General features: G+C 36.9%; 2 protein-coding genes across 2 annotated transcripts in view; one reads left to right on the top strand and one right to left on the bottom strand.

The window, feature by feature from the left end:
- Nucleotides 1-17,768, top strand: part of LOC128232114 (sodium/glucose cotransporter 4-like) — a 32,499-nt gene extending 14,731 nt beyond the window's left edge. The window contains exons 6-15 of the mRNA XM_052945480.1: nucleotides 34-139; nucleotides 3,638-3,718; nucleotides 4,386-4,615; nucleotides 9,820-9,955; nucleotides 10,689-10,805; nucleotides 12,295-12,436; nucleotides 13,741-13,903; nucleotides 14,724-14,945; nucleotides 15,865-15,976; nucleotides 16,399-17,768. Of these exons, the coding sequence (XP_052801440.1) occupies nucleotides 34-139; nucleotides 3,638-3,718; nucleotides 4,386-4,615; nucleotides 9,820-9,955; nucleotides 10,689-10,805; nucleotides 12,295-12,436; nucleotides 13,741-13,903; nucleotides 14,724-14,945; nucleotides 15,865-15,976; nucleotides 16,399-16,613 (1,524 nt within the window). The 3' untranslated portion in view covers nucleotides 16,614-17,768. The remainder of the gene's footprint in view (nucleotides 1-33; nucleotides 140-3,637; nucleotides 3,719-4,385; nucleotides 4,616-9,819; nucleotides 9,956-10,688; nucleotides 10,806-12,294; nucleotides 12,437-13,740; nucleotides 13,904-14,723; nucleotides 14,946-15,864; nucleotides 15,977-16,398) is intronic.
- Nucleotides 17,769-18,772: 1,004 nt separating this feature from the next.
- On the bottom strand, nucleotides 18,773-23,671 carry LOC128231845 (uncharacterized). The gene is made up of 2 exons (XM_052945072.1): nucleotides 23,409-23,671; nucleotides 18,773-20,829 (listed from the first exon to the last, which is right to left on the bottom strand). Exons 1-2 carry the CDS (start codon nucleotides 23,422-23,424, stop codon nucleotides 19,295-19,297), a joined length of 1,551 nt encoding a protein of 516 aa, XP_052801032.1. The 5' UTR covers nucleotides 23,425-23,671; the 3' UTR covers nucleotides 18,773-19,294.
- Between the last annotated feature and the right edge of the window lie 157 nt (nucleotides 23,672-23,828).

The following is a 23,828-nucleotide window of genomic DNA, read 5'->3' on the forward strand; positions in this document are numbered from 1 at the left end:
TTTAATCATACATGTTTATTTCCATTTTGCCAGGCGGACCTGTACTCTGGGGCTTTGTTCATGACCGAAGCAATCGACATGAACTTGTACCTGGCTGTCATCATACTTCTTATAGTGGCAGCCATTTTCACAATTGGAGGTAGGTATACGATGACCCTTTTATTCGATTTAGTAACGTTTTCTTTTTTGAGAGGTTTTGCGTAGCTAAGGAAATATTCTTTAAAGTACCAGCATGGCAACAAATAAACTCAAAAACAGTTTAGTCAAATTCACAAATGTTGCGTTTAGAACCACGTTCATTAGGTGTGTGTATACCGAGTGATAAATGACGTCATATTTGCTACGTCGGAAGGCAACGTTTTGCTTAAAATGAAGACTTAAATCAAAGATAACTTTTCTTTTACTACACCATTTTAAATAAAACAAAGGGCAGTCTATGCCACTTAAAGAGCCCCGCCTTCGTTTTATTACTAAAGTTTAATATGGTGATTAGTTTCATCAAACACTTCGACAAACCTGTTTATAATATAATGTTTTGACAGTGCTCCGTCAGACGGCCGTATTGTGAAAAGGTTTGTCAAAGTGTTTTAAGAAACTAAACTCTCAATCAAACTCTGGAGACCATGCCTTTACAAGTGGACCTTTAAAGTTGGCTATAATACATGCCACCGTCCATAACTGATTGACAGAACCTACCAACGACCATGGGATTGGTGAATCAAACAAATGGTTTTCTTTAATACGCCTGTTCATTCTTTCAATGTGTATTCGAAGATGTGCAATTTGTTCAATGTTTTCTACATCTTTTACATGAAATTGTTTTTTTGTTGCTTAAAAAATCTGGTGTGTTTAAAGTAACACCAATTTTACTTAAAACTTGTTTTTAAAGTAAAACCTTTATCTGCCATTACATCATCATTAGCTTCTAACAGGTCCAGTAGTCCACAAAATTGTGTTATTTCAACATCAGACATAGACCCAGTATAAAGACTGGAAACAAAAGTAACTGTTGAGCACCATGTGGGGCTATACCTAAAAGACACTTGACTGTTGGTGATCCTGTGTAGCTAAAGTATGTTTGAGATTTTAAAACAAGTTAAGATGCCATTTGGGGTTTAATTTAGTACAATCAATTACTACTCTTGTTCGAGAAAATATTTGTTTAAAACTTTCTGGCATGTGTTTGTCAATCTCATCACTAGAAAGCCATATAGGCAATGAACCAAGCGTAAAGTAAAGAAAATTAGCCCATGTTATAATTTTCCTGCTTACAGTTGAAAGAGAGCAATTGAATCTGGCACTTAAGTCTTGTTCTAACAATCCTGCTTTTAAGCGACAAAAAAACACATGAACATTTCGTCAATTAACAACATATTTAGTTTACGTCCAGCTAAACTAATTGTTTCTCTACTGCTGTAATAGGCCGACTGCATTGTCTGAGCTGAGGGTTTTATAATATCAAAAAATGTGACAAATGCAAAGTATAATGAAAATCCAGTATAGAATATAACTAATGAACTATCTAAGGAAAACCTAGTGATGCCAAACTTTTCAAGTTGAAGTTGCTGGTTGAGATTTTCATTTTCGACCTTCTGGTCAGCCAGCTCTTTTTGCAGCCTCTCAATTTCAATAGTATCTTCTTGTATTAGTGTAGCTGTGAATTCAGCAGTTGAACTTGATGCTTGTTGAGGTAGACTGTCATCACCAGTTCACACCTGAACACTGAAAACAAATTGAATGCGTATGCATGTGCATGTATTGAGTTTGTTTAGATGAAACATTACAGCTTATTATATCGCCTTTATTTTTCATTTTAATGTGTAATATGCTCATTAAATATTATACTTGCACATGTGTTATTTTACTTTTGTTAACATACCTGTCATCTGCCAAGATCGTCCTCTTCAATGCTCGCCTCTCTGGTTTGTCACTGCTCCAATCAAACACAGACGGTACAGAAGTTGGCTTGAGCCACTTCCGGACTGGTGTCCATGCCCGATAATCTTGTTTGAAATGTTTTGAACAAACAACCGTCATCTTGGTGATCTGAAATCAAATACTTTTTATCAATGCTGTTTAACATAAATACGGTATTGCTAAGAGTCTGCACTGACCCACATAACTATTGATAGGCATTGCTTATGTTTCTTTTTGATTGTTTATTACTAATATTTATTTTGAAATGACATGCTTAAGTGTTACTTTTTTTAAAGTAATTCAGCCAATGAACATATGTCTTATAGCAAATGTTTTCATTACATTGTAAGACAAATAGCCTTAGGCTAACAGAAAGCAAATTAAATTTACCTTAAAATGTCCTCCTACATCTCGTCTTATTTTTACAATCCATTTCTTTTTCATAATTGCATCTTTAGGTACTTTATGGAAGTGTTTGTTATTATCATACATGGACTCTGAGTTACATAAAGGTACAAAGCAATGTAAAGCAGATTTTCCATTGAATTGCATCGTCATTGGGCTTATCAGGTGGTCAGCAATTGTGTTTAGATTCTTGCTTAGTTAGCCTCGCTCTGGTTATGGAATGCAAGGTATGCATATATTTGAGAGAGGCCTAAAGACACTTTCATAATTTTATTATCTCTTCAGTCATATGAAATAAAAAATAAAGAATTTCAAAAATACATTATTTCTATTGACCTTATTGAAAAGAACATACTTTAATTTTAAAAATACTTATACATTTCGTTTTATTTGACTATGATTTTTTTAAGAAATTGACTTAAAGTGACACTCTTATTCAAAATCAATACATAAACATGTATATCAAACATCAATTTTGACTGATAAACCTTAAATTACTTACTTAATAATGCATTGATGGAAAATATTAACTTCTGATTACAAGATTGTAACGGTGATTTTAATAGCAGAAAGCGCAAAAATATTAAATGATTGGTGAATGCTAAAAGATTTACTGTCGTCAACTATAGTCTCATAAGGTAGAACTACTGTGTTTTATGCTCATAAATTTCAAATTAAACTCGATATCCTTCATAAGAACCATTGTTTTTGACATTCATTCATCCTTTGTGGAATATTAAAACACTATTATTAATTGTGGTAAATCTTATTTGGGAGTAAGAGTGAATCTTTAAGTAAGGAAACAACTTAAGAAATTTTATGATTACCGCCCCAGTTCTATAAATGAGTATTCTGATAATGATTCCGTTCCTTCATATTTTTAAGGTTAATTATATTGGTAAAAAATGAGTTACTGAAACCAGAAAATAGGATAAAACGGAAAACAGTTGAACAAACACATTAATAACTAAGCTACATGTAATACTACTAATTTATTGGACAAAAACACTTAATGAGTAAATGTACATGTATAAGGAATTCATTGAAGTCCGCACAATGTCTACTGTTCTACCTATAAAAGCGAAAAAGTAAACTTTTCAGTAACTAAGAAATGATAGAAAAAGAGAAACACAAATAATATAATACATTGCTATCCATTATTCTTCTAAATAAATTTAAATATTCTTGAAAAAAATGATATTGTTTTTTCTATATTTCAACAATTTTGCATTTTAAACCACGTCCAGACTATTGTTTATATGCATTCGGTCGATGATAGATTTGATGTTCACTGATGTACATGGTTTCTTTTCAGGCGGTCTGACTGCTGTGATCTGGACAGACTTCGCTCAAGTTATCATCATGGTGGTCGGAGCCTTCATTCTCATGATCATGAGTAGGTGTTCATCTTTGAGGGTCATTTATTCTTTGTACATTACCATACGTTTATGTCTGCAATCAAGTGCCCCGTTTGATTAAAGATAGAAAGTCTTAAGATCATGAATTTCCAGGCGTAACCCCGTTTTGGGCGTGACCTCGTAGATATATTGCCAGTAGTTACGGGTGTCCCCGGTCACTCATGAGCAGCGAAAGGTTTGCGACCAAGATATTTTACTGAAGGGCCGAGGTGACGATCTCTTTTACAATGTCTGTTCCATCATTCGGAACACCTCGGCCATTTTTCATCGAAAACATCATCGGATGTATGCCTGTTCATCAGTAGAAGTAGTTTGCAAGATTTTAATTGATAGTATTCATTAATTGTAGTTTTAACGTGTATTTTGTATAACTAAGTTTTAATTGATTGCATAAAGGTTAAGATTCCCAAGAGAAAAGTCATAAAGTTTAATTGCTAAATTGAAATTACTAAGCGATCTACTTGCAGCGTAGTTAAATGTAAAGATTTCTGACATTGTAAACCGTTCATATTTATCCGAGGTTGTTTTCGATAGAAAATGGCCGAGGAGTTCCAAATGCCGTTCCGCAAGCAAACAAGTGCAGTATATGAAAACGGTGCGTTGGAAGTCATTAAAATGGCACCCCATTTTTTGGTAATTTTCCAGGTTTTATTGAAATTGGTGGGTACGAAGAAACTGTGAAGAGATATTTTGAGGCGTGGCCTAACACCACCCGTCTAAACTACGGCGACTCGAACTACTCCTATTGGAAATGCGGTATCCCACCGGAGAACTCTATGAACCTGATTCGATCCGCCGATGACGGTTCCCTGCCTTGGCCCGGAATCATGTTTGGGCTGACCATCTCGTCAGTATGGTACTGGTGCTCGGATCAGGTATGTTCGTGGATTATTCACGAAACCATTTGCATTTCTAGAACATCATGAATTGCACCAACTGGCGCCGGATTTTCAAACTCAATCATTTTTTTTAAATCAAAAAAAAAATATCTAAACAAAAACTAACCCGACTGTAGGCGCAAGCGTACGAGTGTATTGAGGGTGTTTCTAACCCTGACTGTAGGCGCAAGCGTACGAGTGTATTGGAGGGTGTTTTCTAACCCTGACTGTAGGCGCAAGCGTACGAGTGTATTGGAAGGTGTTTTCTAACCCTGACAGTAGGCGCAAGCGTACGAGTGTATTGGAGGGTGTTTTCTAACCCTGACAGTAGGCGCAAGCGTACGAGTGTATTGGAGGGTGTTTTCTAACTCTGGCAGTAGGCGCAAGCGTACGAGTGTATTGGAGGGTGTTTTCTAACCCTGAATGTAGGCGCAAGCGTACGAGTGTATTGGAAGGTGTTTTCTAACCCTGAATGTAGGCGCAAGCGTACGAGTGTATTTGAAGGTGTTTTTTAACCCTGAATGTAGGCGCAAGCGTACGAGTGTATTGGAAGGTGTTTTCTAACCCTGACTGTAGGCGCAAGCGTACGAGTGTATTGGAAGGTGTTTTCTAACCCTGACTGTAGGCGCAAGCGTACGAGTGTATTGGAAGGTGTTTTCTAACCCTGACTGTAGGCGCAAGCGTACGAGTGTATTGGAAGGTGTTTTCTAACCCTGACTGTAGGCGCAAGCGTACGAGTGTATTGGAAGGTGTTTTCTAACCCTGACTGTAGGCGCAAGCGTACGAGTGTATTGGAAGGTGTTTTCTAACCCTGACTGTAGGCGCAAGCGCACGAGTGTATTGGAAGGTGTTTTCTAACTCTGACTGTAGGCGCAAGCGTACGAGTGTATTGGAAGGTCTAACCCTGACTGTAGGCGCAAGCGTACGAGTGTATTGGAAGGTGTTTTCTAACTCTGACAGTAGGCGCAGTTATTATTAATAATAATATTTTCTTGTTTAAATTATATATTTCTGTACAAAACTTTAAATTGGTAATCCCTACAATGCATTTTGAATGTATACACCAATCATAAACGGAATAATTATAAAATATAGTTATATACTAAAAATAAAGTATAGTACAATGGTGAAAACTACAGGGACAAGCCCAGTAGCCAAAAATTCAAATATAAACCCTGTTAAGAGGCACAAGACAAGGGCCAAAACGATACTGAACCAGTGACAAAACACCACATATCACGTACAAACATGACAGACACACATACAAACACCGCAAACACACGAACAGGCACCACATTCACACGTACAAAAACCACAAACACTCGTGCAAACAAACCTACAAATACTACATACACACGTACAAATACCACAAAAAACGCATTCACACATACGAATACCACATATACACGTATGAACTCCACATACACCAGTACAAACACATGCACAAATACCACATACATGCGTAAAAACACACGTACAAATACCACAAACATGCGTAAAACACACGTACAAACACTACAAACAAACGTTCAAACACCACAAACACCCATAAAGTACCACATACACACGTACAAACATTACAAACACCCGTACAAATACCAAATACACACGTACGAACATCACAAACACCCGTACAAATATCAAATACACACGTACAAACATCACAAACACCCGTACAAATACCACATACACACGTACAAACATCACAAACACCCGTACAAATACCACATACACATGTACAAACATCACAAACACCCGTACAAATACCACATACATCCGTACAAACACAACATACACACGTACAAATATCACAAACACCCGTACAAATACCACATGCACAGGTGCAAACACTACAAGCACACGTACAAACACTACAAGCACACGTACAAACACTACAAGCACATGTACAAACACTACAAGCACACGTACAAACACTACAAGCACACGTACAAACACTACAAGCACACGTACAAACACTACAAGCACACGTACAAACACTACAAACACATGTACAAACACTACAAGCACATGTACAAATACCACATGCACTGGTGCAAACACTACAACCACACGTACAAACACTACAAGCACCCGTGCAAACACTACAAGCACATGTACAAACACTACAAGCACATGTACAAACACTACAAGTACACGTACAAACACTACAAGCACAGGTGCAAACACTACAAGCACACGTACAAATACCACATACACACGAACAAACACTACAAGCACACGTACAAACACTACAAGCACACGTACAAACACTACAAGCACACGAACAAACACTACAAGCACACGTACAAACACTACAAGCACATGTACAAACACTACAAGCACACGTACAAACACTACAAGCACAGGTGCAAACACTACAAGCACACGTACAAATACCACATGCACACGTACAAACGCCCCATACACACGTACAAACACTACAAGCACACGTACAAACACTACAATCACACGTACAAAAACTACAAGCACATGTACAAACACTACAAGCACACGTACAAACACTACAAGCACACGTACAAACACTACAAGCACATGTACAAACACTACAAGCACATGTACAAATACTACATGCACAGGTGCAAACACTACAAGCACACGTACAAACACTACAAGCACACGTACAAACACTACAAGCACACGTACAAATACCACATACACACGTACAAACACTACAAGCACACGTACAACCACTACAAGCACACGTACAAATACTACATACACACGAACAAACACTACAAGCACATGTACAAACACTACAAGCACACGTACAAACACTACAAGCACAGGTGCAAACACTACAAGCACACGTACAAACACTACAAGCACATGTACAAATACCACATACACACGTACAAACGCCCCATACACACGTACAAACACCACATACTCACGTATAAACTCCTCAAGCATACCTACAAGCACCGCATCAACACGTACAGACTCCACAAACAAACCACACACGCATTAAGATAGCTTTTATAGCTTTAATCATTGGATTACCGCCTTTGAACGATCAGTGAAACACGAGTTCACCGGAACACGATTATACCGGGGACTTAAATTGGTTTATATGGCCATAACTTTACATGCACTTTTCTCAACAGAGATCAATTATTTCTAGTTATAAAAAATATGTCCCATCAGAACCAGCATGAAATTGAAAGAACACATAATTCATGAAAATGAAGTAACAACCCCTGCTTTTCAATTGTATTTTAAGCTACAACCGTGCATGATGTTGCACATTGATAGCTTGGTTAATTAGCACACGAGGAATGTTTCGTTTTTCATGCAGACAATTTAGACAAACAATTCAATTACATGCAGACGTGTGGATGAGCAATAATCATGACATACCAGTGATAAATGACTTTGACATGACGGGGTTAAGGAAAATCTCAATTGCATTAAAATATAAAAAAAATATTTCAATGACACATCTAAAACAGAAATATGAGTCGTTAAGTACATGGAGTAAGAAATGTCAAAAATGCTTTCGTCCATAAATATTCGTATACTAGGCTTTCCTCCAGAAATATGTTCGTAAATACGATTTATTTTAATGTTATCAAATATGCTTTCCTCCAGGAATGTTCGTAAACTATGATCACCTTCCATGTTGTCTAATACTAGTATGCTTTCATCCAGGAATGTTCGTAAAATAGTATTTACTTTCGTCTTGTCAAATACGCTTTCCTCCAGAATTTTGGTTAAAAGGTCACCCTCCAGAAATCTTGTCGAACAGGGTTTCATCAAGAAATGATGGCAGATATGCTTATCTCTTTAAATGTTGTCAAATAAGCTTGCATCGTTGTTAATTACGCTTTAAATAGGAGTTTACCACAGACATGCTGTTAAGTCAAATATGTGTCCTTCAGAATGTTTACCTCCAGAAATGTCAAATATGTTTCCCCTACATCGACTATGTAAAACACGTTTGCCTCCAGAAATGTTGACTTCTTCATCCTTCTGACATCTTTCGTTTGGTGATACTGGTACAGTCAAACCTGTATTAAGTGGCCACCCTTGGGAAATGATCAAAGTGGCTGCTTAAGTCAGGTGGCCACTTAATCCAGGTTTGACATTTCGGCCTTTAGCTTTATTCAGAGATGGAGTATGTATCTTAACCACCACCTCACACCACAATCAGTAACATCTGTATCAATATTATTGAAGAAGGCTGAATACAAATACATTTGTATAGATAAAATAAATTTATTTCAAATTTATAAATAAAATACAATAGATAAATGTTGATACAAGGCATAAACAAAACACACCAAATATCAGTCTACACATTTCACGCTTACGCTTAAGTAAGAAATTGATTCGAGTCCTTCCACAGTTAAATTCCTTGGCAACACTTCTGGCACTACGGCCGTTTTCTAATAACTTTATAAACTCGACACGTTCTTTTAGAGTCAAACACTTTCGATTAGTCTTAGTTTCAACCATAATCAAAGGTAAAAACATATCAAGAACAATGCATTGTAAATATCCGTTCGTAGAAATATAAATCCGTGCACTTTTAAAAAGTGCATAAAAATCGTAACTCGTTTAACGCCTTCGAATGACAATGCAAACTGTGAACTAATAAAAACCGGTGTTTTTGTCGGTATTTAATAATTATCTTCGTAATTATTTAATTATCTTATTAATTGTGTCAATTCTGATCAAAACATTCGCCGACGTGTAATAAACATGATTTCTCGATGAGTAAACACGCATGGCAATCGTGTGATGCAATATTCATTTTCATTGGATGACGGAGATTCCCGAGGCCGTCGTTCTTTTCCGTAAACTTCTATACGCAATTAAAGCTGTGTATTTAAATTTAAATTTATAAGCGGAAGTGTCAGTGACAAGGGATTAGTGGCCGCTAATTAGTGTTTATATGGCTTCATGGGGACAAAAATTAGTGGCCGTGGCCGCGTTAGACAGTTGGCCGCTTAATGCACGTACATTATATAGTAAAAACGTACGGGGGAATTTGGAGTGGCCCGTTAAGGCAGGTGGCCATTTAAAGGAGGTGACCGTTCAACCAGGTTTGACTGTATAGCTGTTTGCGTCCTTGCAAAAGCAACCACGAGTTCTTGCCGGGACGTTTTCTGGTTTCCATATCTCTTACAAATACATCCGGGTCACTGTTATTGACGTATTTCATTTTGTTCATACTTAAGGTGATAGTTCAGCGTGCCCTCGCAGCCAAGGATCTGTCCAATGCAAAGGCGGCCACGATATTTGCCGGCTACCTGAAATTCCTTCCCCTCTGGCTACTCGTGTTCCCCGGGATGATTTCCAGGATCATGTTCCCTGGTAAGAAGTTTAACTGTTACAAACTAAGGCCACTTTATGAGTACTGTCAAAACTCGCTATGTCAAAGTGGTTTGGACCTCGGAAAAACTTCGAGATAACGAGTATTCGATTAAACCGAAATACAAGTGCATAACTTAATAATTCCAATGCATTTTTAAGAAAAATCGAGATAACAGAGTTCGACAAAGCGAGTTTCGACAGTATATTGAGAACATTTTTAAAAGTGTTTTTGTTTTGTTCATTTGACATTTAAACTTTCAAAAGACTTGTTTAACCGTGTAAATTAAATAAGACTACATATAAGTTGCATTCAAATATTTTAAAATAGCTATATATTTAAAAAAAAAAAACAGCACTCAAATACTTTGCGCTAAATCTTCATAAATGTGAAATGTAGACAACTTATAATGTATATGTGCTACTTCTTTGAACATACCTGATTAAAAACAACATATACCTAAACTATATAGATTCCAGCGATGTTGATCTTTCTGTGACTGCAGGTTGTATCCTGACAACATATTCATATAAAATCGAAACCCATTGGCTCGAACTGCCAGGGACCGGCAAAAATACTTCGAGCCGCACGAATATCGAGCCAAGCGGGAATGCTTACATGGAGTAAAAAAATCTATCATTTACATCAAGTTCGTGCCAACGAGGAAATCGAGCCAAGCGATATCAAGCCAACGGCACTGTTCTTTATAAACTACAAACTTATTCTATATTTCAGACGAGGTTGGTTGTGCAGACCCAGATATCTGTGAAAATGTGTGCGGATCGCGGGCGGGCTGTACCAACATCGCGTTCCCGAGGCTTGTCCTAAAAGTTATGCCAACCGGACTCAAAGGTAGGGTAGAGATTATAAAACATGTCCTCACTTTTCCACCGCTTACTCATCGGGTATATATGCAGTGCAGGGTAACAGGGGCGGATCTAGGATTTGACGATAGAGGGGGCGTAACTAAGGGGCGCAACTCTCCCTGAGAACCGATTATATATGCTTTAAATTTGGGGTGCTCCCTCAAGAAAACTTAACATTCAATTTCTTGTCCGATATGGTGCATTTTGGGTGGTTTCTTCATTCCTTTCTTCTTTCCTCCTATTTTGAAATTTAACTTACAGGTGCCCCCCCCCCCCGATCCGCGAGTGGGGAAGGTATTTTTTATCTCATATAAGCATCCTTCTGTTGTATATTCTCTTCCATGACCTCCGTGTTCAGCTAGCGATTTCGTTGCCTTGTGTTTTTATTCAATGTTGGTTTAAAGATGCACTCTTATTCCCAAATAAGATTACCAAAATTAATAAAATTGTTTTATTATATCAAAAAAGATGAATAAATGTCGAAAACAATGGTTCTTATGAAGTATACCGAGTTAAATTTGAAAGAAAGGTGCAGAAACACGGTATATCTACCTTATGAAACGATGGTATATCACAGTAAATATTTAGCACTCACCAATCATTAATATTGTTTGCGTTTTAAGCTATTAAATACACGGTTACAATCGTGTTATCAGTATTTAATATTTTCCATAAATGCAATATTTAGTAAGTAGTTACAGGTTTATCACTCATAATTTATGTTTGTTATACATGCGTATGATTTGATTCTAAATAAGATTGTCACTTTAAACATATTCATTTCATGAAAATAATACAAATGACAACATATATTTCATACTTAATATTTAAGAATTTGATCCATTTTTTTTTCTTCAGTAGAAAGCAGTTAAATATATTTATTTGGTTGCCCTTTTAAGGATTATGGTATTCATAAACGTTTCAAAATGTATCATACATGTTTTATCGTAATGGAACTAACCAATGTAACTCTTCAGTGATACAGGCCTATTCATGGCGGTGATAGTGTCCGCTCTATTTCTTCACTAATCTCCTGTTACTCGATGTCCTTTCTATGTCCTTGTTTTCGAAAACATAAACATTTGCTTAAGTATATCCCCATAATCCAGTATTCCATTGTATCGACGGTAATATCTGCTCTTTTTCATCACCAACCGAAGCCTTTAAAACTGCACTCTCACAAATATACCGTTTTTACAACTTTTTTTATTTTTGTCTATGCATAAAATATCAATTTTTGAACTTAAATATAAAAATCTGCAATCTGATTTTTTGTCAGCAGTCTTTTATCACTGGTTTGCAGATATTTACGCAATTTTTTTCTCATTCCAAGACATAAAATAAAAAAAGTTTTAAAAACGGTTAATCTGTGAGAGTGCAGCTTTAACAAGCTCTTTTTCTACCATATAATTTATAACTTAATGTCACCACAGGCGAGTGTTAACAGTCCTTATCTACTTATCCTACTGTAACAGGTCTGATTCTGGCGGTGATGATGTCTGCTCTGATCTCATCGCTGACCTCCGTATTCAACTCCTCCTCCACTATCTTCACCATGGACATCTGGCGCCGTTTCCGGAAGCACGCAACAGACATCGAACTCATGATCGTTGGCAGGTACGGCAAGATTTTTGTCACATACATTCAAAACTCGTTATGTCGAAGTCGTTGGAAACTCGAGAAATAATTCGAGATACCGAATATTCGATATAACCGAAACACAAGAAAGTGTATTACATAACCTCAGACATTTAAAAAAAAAGTTCGACAAAGCGAGTTTCGACTGTATCAAGTTTTCCTTTATTATTTCAATACGACTCACCGGTGGGTGGTTAAAACTATTACATCAAACATAAATAGCTTCCGAAATTTAGCTAACAACTCTTTTTTATGGAAATTTAAGCTTTTTTTCCCACAAAGAGGTTTGACTTCTAAGATCAGATATATATATTCAGCTGCTAGGCATACATTTACTATACTGATACCTGTATACCTAGATTTCATCATTATGGTTGTTTATTATATAATTATTCGGAATACCTCGGCCATTTTCCATCGAAAACAAACGGATGTATATGCACGGTTTACAATGTTAGAAATATTTACATTTAACTACGCTGCAAGTAGATCGCGTAGTAATAATGACTTTACTCTTGGGAATCTTAATTATTTATGTAATAACACACTTCACTGGCAATCAATTGAAATAAAGTGATACAAAAACACGTTAAAGCTGCGCTCTCACAGATTGAACGTTTTGACAACTTTTTTTATTTTTTGTCTTGGAAAGAGCCAATTTTTGCGAAAATCCATGGAAACCAGTTATATAAGACTGCTGACAGAAAATTAGATCGCAGATTTGTAAAGTTGTAAAAATGGCTAATCTGTGAAACCCGAGATTGTTTTCGATGAAAAAATTGCCGAGGTGTTCCGAATGGCTATAAAACAATAAAGGGGTTATATATTTATTTATTTTGGAACGAACGCAATACCGGGTACAATAGACTAGTATCGGCTTTGATTTGTGTCATTGATTGAATGTGTCTAAACACAAAAATTCATAGTTTCATTGTAAGAGACTATGATACTATGAAACTTCGTGTATACATGTACAGGTATTAATGAATCTATATTTGGTCACATAAATATATATATACAGTCGAAACCCGCTATATCGAACTCGGTTATCTCGATTTTCTGGTTTTGTCAAATATTTTTTTAATATGTTTGGTTGAGTGAGACATGCTTTGCATTTCGGTTATATCGAATGTTGGATATCTCGAAGTATTTCCCGAGGTCCGAGCGAAATCGACATAACGAGGTCTGACTGTATATAATTAAACAAGCTATTAATAAATGCACAAACTCAATCAAAAACTGTGTACAACAATTACGTTTGTATATTTCTTAATACTATACAGAGTATGTGTGTTGGTGATGGTGGTGATCTCCGTGGTATGGATCCCTATCGTGCAGAACTTTGGTGAGCTGTTCCATTACATTCAGGCCATCACAAGCTTCCTGGCACCACCCGTGTGTGCCGTCTACGTGCTCGCCATCTTCTGGAGGAGAACCAACGAACCGGTAACGTTGTTTTAACGTTTTTTCATTTTACGGCAATCGATTATGTATATCAATGCGAGAATGTACCCCCATTTTTCCATGTATACTGAATACTTCTCGATTTTCAATCTGAATCTTGTATAAAAAAAAAAATAGTAAAAATATGAATAAAATGTTTTGGTCGTAACTTAGGGCGTTTTTCTTGGTAATAAACTTGTTTTGGTTTAACATCGATTTCACGAACTGTGTATTTGTTGTTATAGTTTCAAATGAAACCCAGTTTTATCGTTTGTTTTACGGAAACCGAAACTGGTTTTTGAAACTATGAAAACCCCTTTCTGGTGTGGTTTCGTCGGTTTGTTCCATCCGAAAAGTTGTTCACTTTGAGAAAAACAACATGGCTGACAGTGATCCAACACGTGTGTTGAAACAACATTAAGTTGAAACAGGCATACAACCATCTGCGGCATCATAAGTTTGAATAAATTGAGAAATAATGGCTATACATGCAGAAGTCCAATCATGTTCTAAAACAGTGCACAAAACCATGCATTTGCTGCTTCAATGAAAACTTTCGAAACAGGTGTCCAAACCGCCGAAACCCATGAAACCAAAACTGAAAGGAGTGTTTCATCAACAAACACGTCATTAATTACACGTGTATAATAATGTTCTTACTTAGTTTTATATCATGAAAGTAAGGCAAAAGGGTAAACCTAGGTTATTCCTCTTTTGGTGTTGTACGAGTATTGCTCTATGTTTGGTCTAATCTCCAGCAAACGGTTACGTTGTAATTCTTTTAAATATTGTCATATCTTAAACGCGATCTTGATCCCTACAGGGCGCGTTCTGGGGTCTGATGGTTGGCCTTCTGGTGGGGCTGATCCGGTTCGCGTGGGAGTACGCGTACTCCGTTCCACCGTGTGGAGATGAACAAGACGACAAACGGCCCTCCATCATCAAGGACGTTCATTACCTCCACTTTGGCTGCATCCTGTTCGCCATCTGCATGATCGTCACCGTGGTTGTTAGTTTGCTTACCAAACCAATTGAAGATGTGCATGTGAGTGGTTAATTTATATTTTCATTTCGAATCCGTAGAGTGAATCTTGCAGTCGTATGTTGGTAACCGATATTTTGGACGTGGTCCAAGGTCCTTCAAAAAACAACAGGGAAAAGCCCAGGGTTGGTATTCATAAAACATCTAAAGTCATTTCCTAACTTAGTCAGTTTCTCAAGTTAAGTATCACACTGGCCATATTCTTGGACAACCTTATTGTATCTTAAATAATTTATTTTCACTGATTTTATTGAATATGCATATTTTATATATATATAAAAAACATGTAAATATTTCTTGTAAAATGACTTCTAAAATCTTAGGAAATCGACTTAAGATAAAAAAAAATGACTTGAGAAGTTTAATGAATATGGCCCCAGTAGCCTAAAAATAACAACGATCCTTCTATAAGGCAGAAGATTCAAGGTAAAAAAACACGAAACAAGAGACACACAACGCTACAAGACAGCAAACATTACAAAAATATTCAGAAAGAGCGCCATTGGTTAATATGGGGATAGACCCTTTTGCCCCTACTTCACGTAAGAAGCCAGTGGTCATGATTACAACCAGTCTCAAGTCTGAGTTCATACTCAAGACTCAAACTTGTCCATCTTCATTTCATTGTAATTTTCCTTGTTGCAAAGTATTAATGGGGAACTTTGTATAATTATATTACTGTTTAAATGTTTTGCCATTACTTACTGATACTTTTAAAAAAGAAATGAAATAACGATGATATTTGAACCTTAATAAAAATGTTTTTCTGAGTCTGAGTCTAGACTTTGTCCGGCGCTTCAACATAAAGTAGCTTTGCCTTTTTGTTATTAACCATTGTAACGCTTGGCTCTTAGATATGCATATGAATGTCAATTAAGTAAATAATAATATTTTTCATCCTGTTCCTTTTTGTATGTTACAGTTGCACCGTCTGTTGTTCTGGAACCGGTTTAGCACCGCTAAGCGGGAAGACATTGAAGTTGAAGAGCACGCCGATAAGAATGCAAAGGGCCCGCACATATTCGGTTCCGGCGGTAATATTAATGTTCCATTATTTTCTAAACATTATTCAAAGAAAAAAAACGAAAATAGTTTATAGATATGCATGACCGCATAATGCAGAGTACACATTTGAACTCGAATGTAAAAGCGGAAAACGTCACGACTTTGTCCCGTTATTATATAAATTTAAATCAATGCGCTGAATGGTGGGTTGTACCTGGTAGTCGCACTTTTTTCATCTGTTACATTTAGGTTGGTAAAGGCGTTCTTTCTCATCGACAACTGAAAGCATGTCCTTCAGATCAAGGAATTCTGTTTGACAGACAGCTAAAAGCATGTCTATCAGACGATAACATAACAACTAAGTTAAAAGTGATTGGGTGAAATATACCACTTAGCATTTCAGAACATCCACAAACGGTTATTTCCAACTAAATGATTCGTTCTTTTCCAGGTGAATACGAGGACCAGCCGTGGTACAACAAAGCTGGCCAATGGATTTGCGGCATCGAGAAACACGAGCAACAGGAGATGTCGCCCGAGGAAAAGGAAATCTTCGAGAGGAAACAACAGTCGATACGCGAGACGAAGAGATGGAAGCTGATTCTCAACGTGAACGCCGTGGCGCTTATGACCCTTGCCGTGTTCCTGTGGGGGTTCTATGCATAGTTGATGTGACGTTCGGCGTCTATCTGTGGGGATTCATGCTGAGTTAGCGTAGAAATAGTAGAAATAGCGTTCCTCGTTTTTATGAGGATTTTATAATGGATAGTTGAAGCCATATTCCGGTACTGATTCGAACAAAAAGAACAATTTGCAGTATGTACATACTTTTAAAAGGATAATTCCGACACAGATCAATCTCCATCATACATACATCATTACATGTATTGTAATTAGCAGAATGCTTTTGAAGGCAAAGAAGTGTGTGCAGTTAAATGCGTTTGATGCAAATAATCTTTAAGACGCTTAAAAGGGAATTTGTACAATTTAGACAACGATCTGAATAGTGCTATTAAATGTAAGGATAATTTCTCAAAATAACTTGAATATTCTCATAGGGTAAACATAAGCGAGTTAAGATGTAGTACAATTCACTGATCGAATATGAAATCCATCGTCACCAAATTATAGCGACTCCATGTGAATGTTTTTGGATAAATAATGTTCTTTCTTTTTGTCGATATGTACTACAAATTATTAGCATATCAAAATATATTTAGGTCTAGCTTAGGGTGGACATTAGAATGGTATATAAAATGTAGATCTTGTGTCGCCTTTGTAAATGGTGCTAAAGCTTGCAATCAAACTTACATGGATATCTGTATTGCAATCAGTCTCGCTATCACAGTTATTTTCATATGTGTTTGAAAAGGATAGAATTATGTAGGTAGTTTCGCTTTTAATGGCAAATTTAGTCTCATATTCTTTCACGCCTACTAAACGCCTGTTCCACCAATTATCGTTGGTGGTAGAGACGAGCTGGCGAAACTTCCGTCTTTAGTAAAAATGTTCTTACACGGTACCACTTTCTCCGATTAACGAAATATATCCATGTAATAAAAATGTCAGATGAAAAATAAGTCATACTCACGTGTGTACAAATAAAGAAAAGTCGCAGCTGCACCATGGGAGTGTTGACAGCTCATTTCCTTTGCACTACTGATAAGTAGTGGAGCTGGCGTTAAGTAGCCATGTCTTTATCGTAAATACATTGTACGTATTTTTTATATATTTTTATATTTAACCAGTTGCCTTTTTACTAAAGCATATCAATTGTATACATATCATTTAAAACATGTTCATAATAAAGTCTCAAATTGTCATTGCTTTATTTAATTTCCACTGATTGCCCTATGCATTATGACTTTAACATCGTGATAATGCAGTGTTCCGATCGGAACATCTCGGCCATTTTCCATCGAAAACAACCTCGGATGTAATTGGACGGTTTACAATGTCAGAATTCTTTACATTTAACTACGCAGCAAGTAGATCGTGTCGTAATTTCAATAAAGCAGTTAAGCCTAAGGAATTTACTCTAAGAATCTGCGTCCAAATTATTTATGCAATTCAATTCAATTCAAATCATTTATTTGATAAAATGCCACCGGCCCAAAACAATTATGGACACAAATAAGATAATTATAGGTAAATGGTGAACACATATTATAAAGATATTTGACAGAGATTATAATGTAGTACAGAGAATATATGTAAAACAGTATCTATGCAATAAAACACTTCACTGGCCTGAACGCATGTGGGTTTGGTTGGTGGTCACCATGCCAGACAAATGGATTTTCTACGGTTTACCCCACAACACAAGACTACACTCTCGCGCAAACCATAAGATAATATAACTTTCTTTACAATCATTGTTAAATAAACAACTTTAAAAGATTCACTCTTACTCCCAAATAAGATGTACCTGGTACGTCAATAAATACAATTACTATTGTGTAATTGTGGAACTATTTGTGTAAATATAAGGAATGAATTGCGGGGTTGACATCAACCCCGCAATTCATTCCTTATATTTACACAAATAGTTCATTATTTAATTCAAGAATTGTTAAAAAAATACTTCATTTCATTTAAGAAAACCTTTCAGTAATCCGTTCTTACCCATTCTCAGAATGATTCTGTAAATAGAACGACCCGACTATAACCGGAAACATTTTTTTTAAATGACGTCACAATAACGCGGGAAAAGATCACCAACTTGAAATCACTTTAAAACGTAAAATTGAAACACTTCTGGTACCAAAATGTTGCTCTATATTTTACGGGACATGCAGACACAATACAACCAATAACAAGATCAATAGCTTTCATGTATATTGTTATGCAATGAATTACGATCCGAACATATCCGAATATAGTGCGTTCATCGATTGATGAACGCAATTGCCGAAATGCAGTTCATTTAAGGAATGGGGGTTGAGGTGTAAATATATACGAGCATCACTTTAAAGCTGCATTCTCACTGATTTATCGTTTTTACAACTTTTTTTTTATTTTTCGTCTTGGAATGAGCAAAATTTTGCGTAAATATCTGCAAACCAGTGATAAAAGACTGCTGACAAAAGATCAGATTGCAGATTTTCATATTTCCGTTCCAAAATTAATGTTCTATGGCTAAAACCGTTATTAACGGTTTAAGAAAAATACATTAAACATCAATTCTTGAACTTGAAAATAAAAATCTGCAACCTTATTCTTGTCAGCAGTCTTTTATCACTGGTTAACATGGATTTTTGCATAAATTGGCTCGTTCTAAGACAACAATAAAAAACGTTGTCAAAACGTTCAATCTGTGAGAGTGCAGCTTTGAACAAACAGCATTTTCATCGCATTTCACGAGCGCCTAATAAACTGTACTTTCCGCTTACTTTCACAACAGTTTCTTCTTTAAACATGTCTTCAGTGACATTGTGCTCCTTCAAATTCAAAAATTGCACCACGTGAGGCCATTCTGATTCAAAGAAAATCCTTCCAACAACTTCTATATGGCCAATCTCTTCTGGAGAAAATCTCCGCAAATCTACTTCATCTGATAGCATGTCTGTGACCAATGTATCTCGCCAACCAGGGAAGAGAATGTCGTATAAATCAAGCTGGGCGTGTTGAAACTCTTCCCTTCCCCATGCAAGTTTCAGAATTTCCTTTTCTGTCATTCCTGATTTGTAGACAATCGTCCGTTCTTTCATCGTTGCTAACTTCAGCAATTCGATTCGATCGCGCCTTGTTCCGTTCTCTGCCAACGCCTTTGTAGAAAGCGTTTCAGATTGAGATATTTTTTCGCATTTCAAAACACACCGTGGACCATCGGCAATAAGTGTGTCTAGAATGGAACACATTTGCAACCTTTGTTCTTGTGTAACTTTGTTGAAAAGCAAATTTCTTTCAGGAATCATAAAGTAAGGAAAATTACCGTCATTTAAAGCTTTCTTTACCTTGGACAGTGCTATGATAACTGCGTCCAGTAAATTGTCAGGCGTGAAGAATTCCGACGGGTATTCTTCGCACATCCAGTAAACCGTATTCTTCATAACAAAGGACGACACACCGTCACATACAGGACTTAAAAATGTCTTCTTTAGCATCTTCAACAGAATATACAATTTATACTGCACTTCAGTAAGACTGCAAGTAAGACTCAATTCTCCCATAAAACAAATGCGCCACTCCATATCAAAGTGTTCCGTACCTTTACATCCAGTCGGAACAAGATGAGCAACTTCTTGAAACACCTGTGCACAAAGTGCAGGTGGAGGCCAGTGTTTTCTTTCCCTCTTCATCCATGACTCGAGAATTTTCTTCTGTGATATGCATCGAAATGAATAAACACGGTCTTCTTGGTTCAACCCTTTACTGCGAGGAATTGACGGACCCGTTTTAGGATGACCCGACCACTCTTTGTATGTTGAACAGCTATCTTTAGAAGCCTTGAAAGCGGAAGTAAACATCTCGCTAGATATGAAAGAGTTGCCATCAGGTGTACTAACTAGAGCTTTGCGAATACAATGATTCATTTGGGGACCCTCCTGAGTTAGTTTGAGCTTGAAATGTCCAGGGTAACAATGTTCTCCACTCATTTCAAACACCGTGACGTCACTTCCGATCGATGACGTAATTCCTGATTCGGAAATGAAGCATTCAACATGCTTGTCTTCGTACAACCGGTCGTAATCGCTCTCATATGGACGAGCAATCCCTTCAGCCTTGCTTCCGGCAGTGATGCGCCTGAATGATTCGTCGTTCAAGTTGGCAGCGGCGTCAATTTCACGATACATGGCACGTCTTTTCTGAACCATTTCCAAACTGTATCCCAAATGGTCCATGACTTGGAATATGGCGTTGGAGAGAGCGTGTCCATTGTCTGAAAGAATCTTAGAGTTGTGGGTACAATTATATAAACGGGGCAAACGCATGCTCTATACATCAATGGTCGTCTTTGTTATTAATGCTATGCAAACTGCAGAGACCACTAGCGGATCCGGGGGTCGGGGGCTTACCCGGCTAAAGGCGTCGACATTTCTTTTTACTTCAATACCAGAGAAAAAGGTAATACAAATGCCCAAAATACACCATTTCAGACTAGTACTTGTTAACATTTTCAAGGATCAGTACCCCAGGATCGCCCCTAAGCTACGCCCCCTCTAACGTCAAATCCTGGATCAGCCCCTGGAGACGTATGGGTCGCCAAATCTTCTTTGAATACATTTTTCCGTCATTGAAATTGCAGATGGCAATCATTAAGTACTAGTTGATTATTAAGAATTTCAACTTTCGCGCGTGTTTAAAGGTCCGCCCACTGCCACTCATTCACTCATCCCTGTGTGATGGACAATGTGTCAGCCAATAAGGTTGTATTCTAAAACAGTTAAATTACCTAAAGTAACATCTTAATTAATAAGAAAGGCTCGCACGATATGCTCACTCGACACATTCTTAATCATTAAGATATAACTTCATGCCATCGAACTAACACATAGACTCAAATATTTAAAGAACTCTTTGAATAATTAGAGAGCTTTTCAAATAACTTTAAACCTCTTCAAATAATAAGAGACCTCTTCAGTGCTCCATCCAGGATTTGAAAAATGCATATTATAAAATCGATATTTGTTCTCAAAACTATACACATGGTCCATATTTCTTTGCTGTAGCTTCATAAAATAATAAATTGGTCAAAGGTCACAATCAACGCACAACATTGATATTTGTTTCCAAAATTGTACACAGTCATGGTCAAAATTGCATTGCTGTAGCGCCATAACTAATTAAGCAGGTCAATAGCTCACAATCAAGGTCACTCAAGCAAAACATGTATCATTGTTCTCAAAACTGTAAACTGGTCAAAATTTTAGTGCTATAGCTTCTAAAATAAGAAAGTCAACAGGTCGAAAGGGGTGGGGCCAGCTGTGACCCCATGGGGCATAATTTTAACAATCGTGATAGAGGGCCATCGTAATATGGTGCTATACAACAAATATCAAATGTGGTCTTGAGGTTTATATAAGTCTCCATTAAACCTGTAACCCCTGTGCAGGGCCAGTTTTGCCACAGAGACATAGTTTGAACAATCTTGGTAGAGGCCCACTATATGATGCCTCATACAAAATATCAAGGGTCTCAACCGAACGGTTTCAGCCAAGAAAATTTACAAAATTTTCCATGTATAATGCACCAGTCAATTGTAACCAAGCGGTGACTTTGACTTTCGGTCCCGAAAATCCTGGGTAAAATCCCCGCCCTGCGGGAAACGAACTGCTGGTAAAATCCCCGCCAAATGCCGCCGCACCCCAGGGACCCTAGGTAAAGCCCATTTCCCGCTAAATTTGGCGCGAACACAAAACCACCACATTCACCCGGCACTGCGGGGCCACCTGGAAGGTATACCCCCGGACCTGGGGGCCGTAGTTACAATTGACTGGTGCATTAGTATACCGAACTTGTGAATCCCGGGGCGTGGCCAATACTGACCTAGGGGCATAATTTGAACAAAAGCTCACAAGCAATTGTGTAAAGACACACGCACGGACAATGGACACTGCGCTATCGCATAAGCTTTGGCCAGTAGAGAAAACATCGACCAACAAAATTCAACTGTAATTTTGACCTCTTTTAACAAGGGCAATGGAGAGTACCATATGAGTATTCACAGAGACTTGAATGTATGCTGCAGATCCCAACAGCTGCCCCTGGCGTACTTTAAATAGCCTGTGGTCTCAGTTGGGTTCAATGTTGTTTTCATTTAAAAATTCGATTGGGTCGGATCAGCCTGTGAAACATATATATATATATATAAAATGTAGGTGAGACGGTATTAATTTCAATAAAATTATTCGCTTAAACTTTTATATATAGTCATCAACCACAACCCATAATTAAAACATAGTTAACATATTAAGCACTTATTCGTTCATACATGTATATAATCTTCATTAGTGTATATTCTACCGCTTATAAATGTAAGTAAAACTATTTGGAGCGAAACATTAAAAGTTCTGGCCTTGATTTCTCTAAACGTCTTAAGTTTCACAGACTTAAGTGGCATATTTTTTAGCAAAATTTCTTAATTTTACCTGAGATTGAAAAATAAAACTTGCATTTTCGTGATAATCAGACAACTTCTCTCAATATACAGTTTAATCACTTCAAAAAAAGCAAATACTTCAATACAAAAGAAGTTTCGATACATCGGCCCTTAGCTTTCGTTTGGATCCGTTTTCAATAGATAATGTATAACACAGTATACCATATGTTGAAATCTGATGTTTGATATAGATATTAATTATGTATGTTGAATAAAATATGCCTACAGTTAAAACTAACTATGAACACATTCATTTATGATATAGATACTTATTATGTTATTTTAATAACGATGAACTGTATATGTTCAAGTTAACAATAAATGTTCTGTTCTGTTCTTATTATAACAACGTGGCTTACCAGTATGCTGTAGCATCCCGAATTCTGACACATTCGCTATATTCGTTCTAGCATGTAAGCCTTCATTCGTGCAGAACTATTTATACTTTTATCTAGATAACATGTCGATTCAGCACGAACCATCACTATTTTGTTTGATTTATGAGAGAAAATAAAACGAAAACAAATTATGTTGCTTTACTTTTATTTCCAACCTTAACAGTTGAATTGTTCACGTATTTAATTTAATCAGTATTCCAGTTTATTTTCTGTTAGGAAGCACTTGAAAAACGTTAAGCAAATTCTAAATATAGCCATTATGTATGTTATCATACATGTATGACTAATGTTGCCAAAAATAACCCGTTAGCTGTGACCTTTTAGACAAGTCCATTGTTAAACTCGTCAATTGAGTTACCTTTTCTGAGTTACCTTCCTTTG

Source organism: Mya arenaria, chromosome 4 (genome assembly GCF_026914265.1).
Source record: "Mya arenaria isolate MELC-2E11 chromosome 4, ASM2691426v1".
Taxonomy (NCBI): domain Eukaryota; kingdom Metazoa; phylum Mollusca; class Bivalvia; order Myida; family Myidae; genus Mya; species Mya arenaria.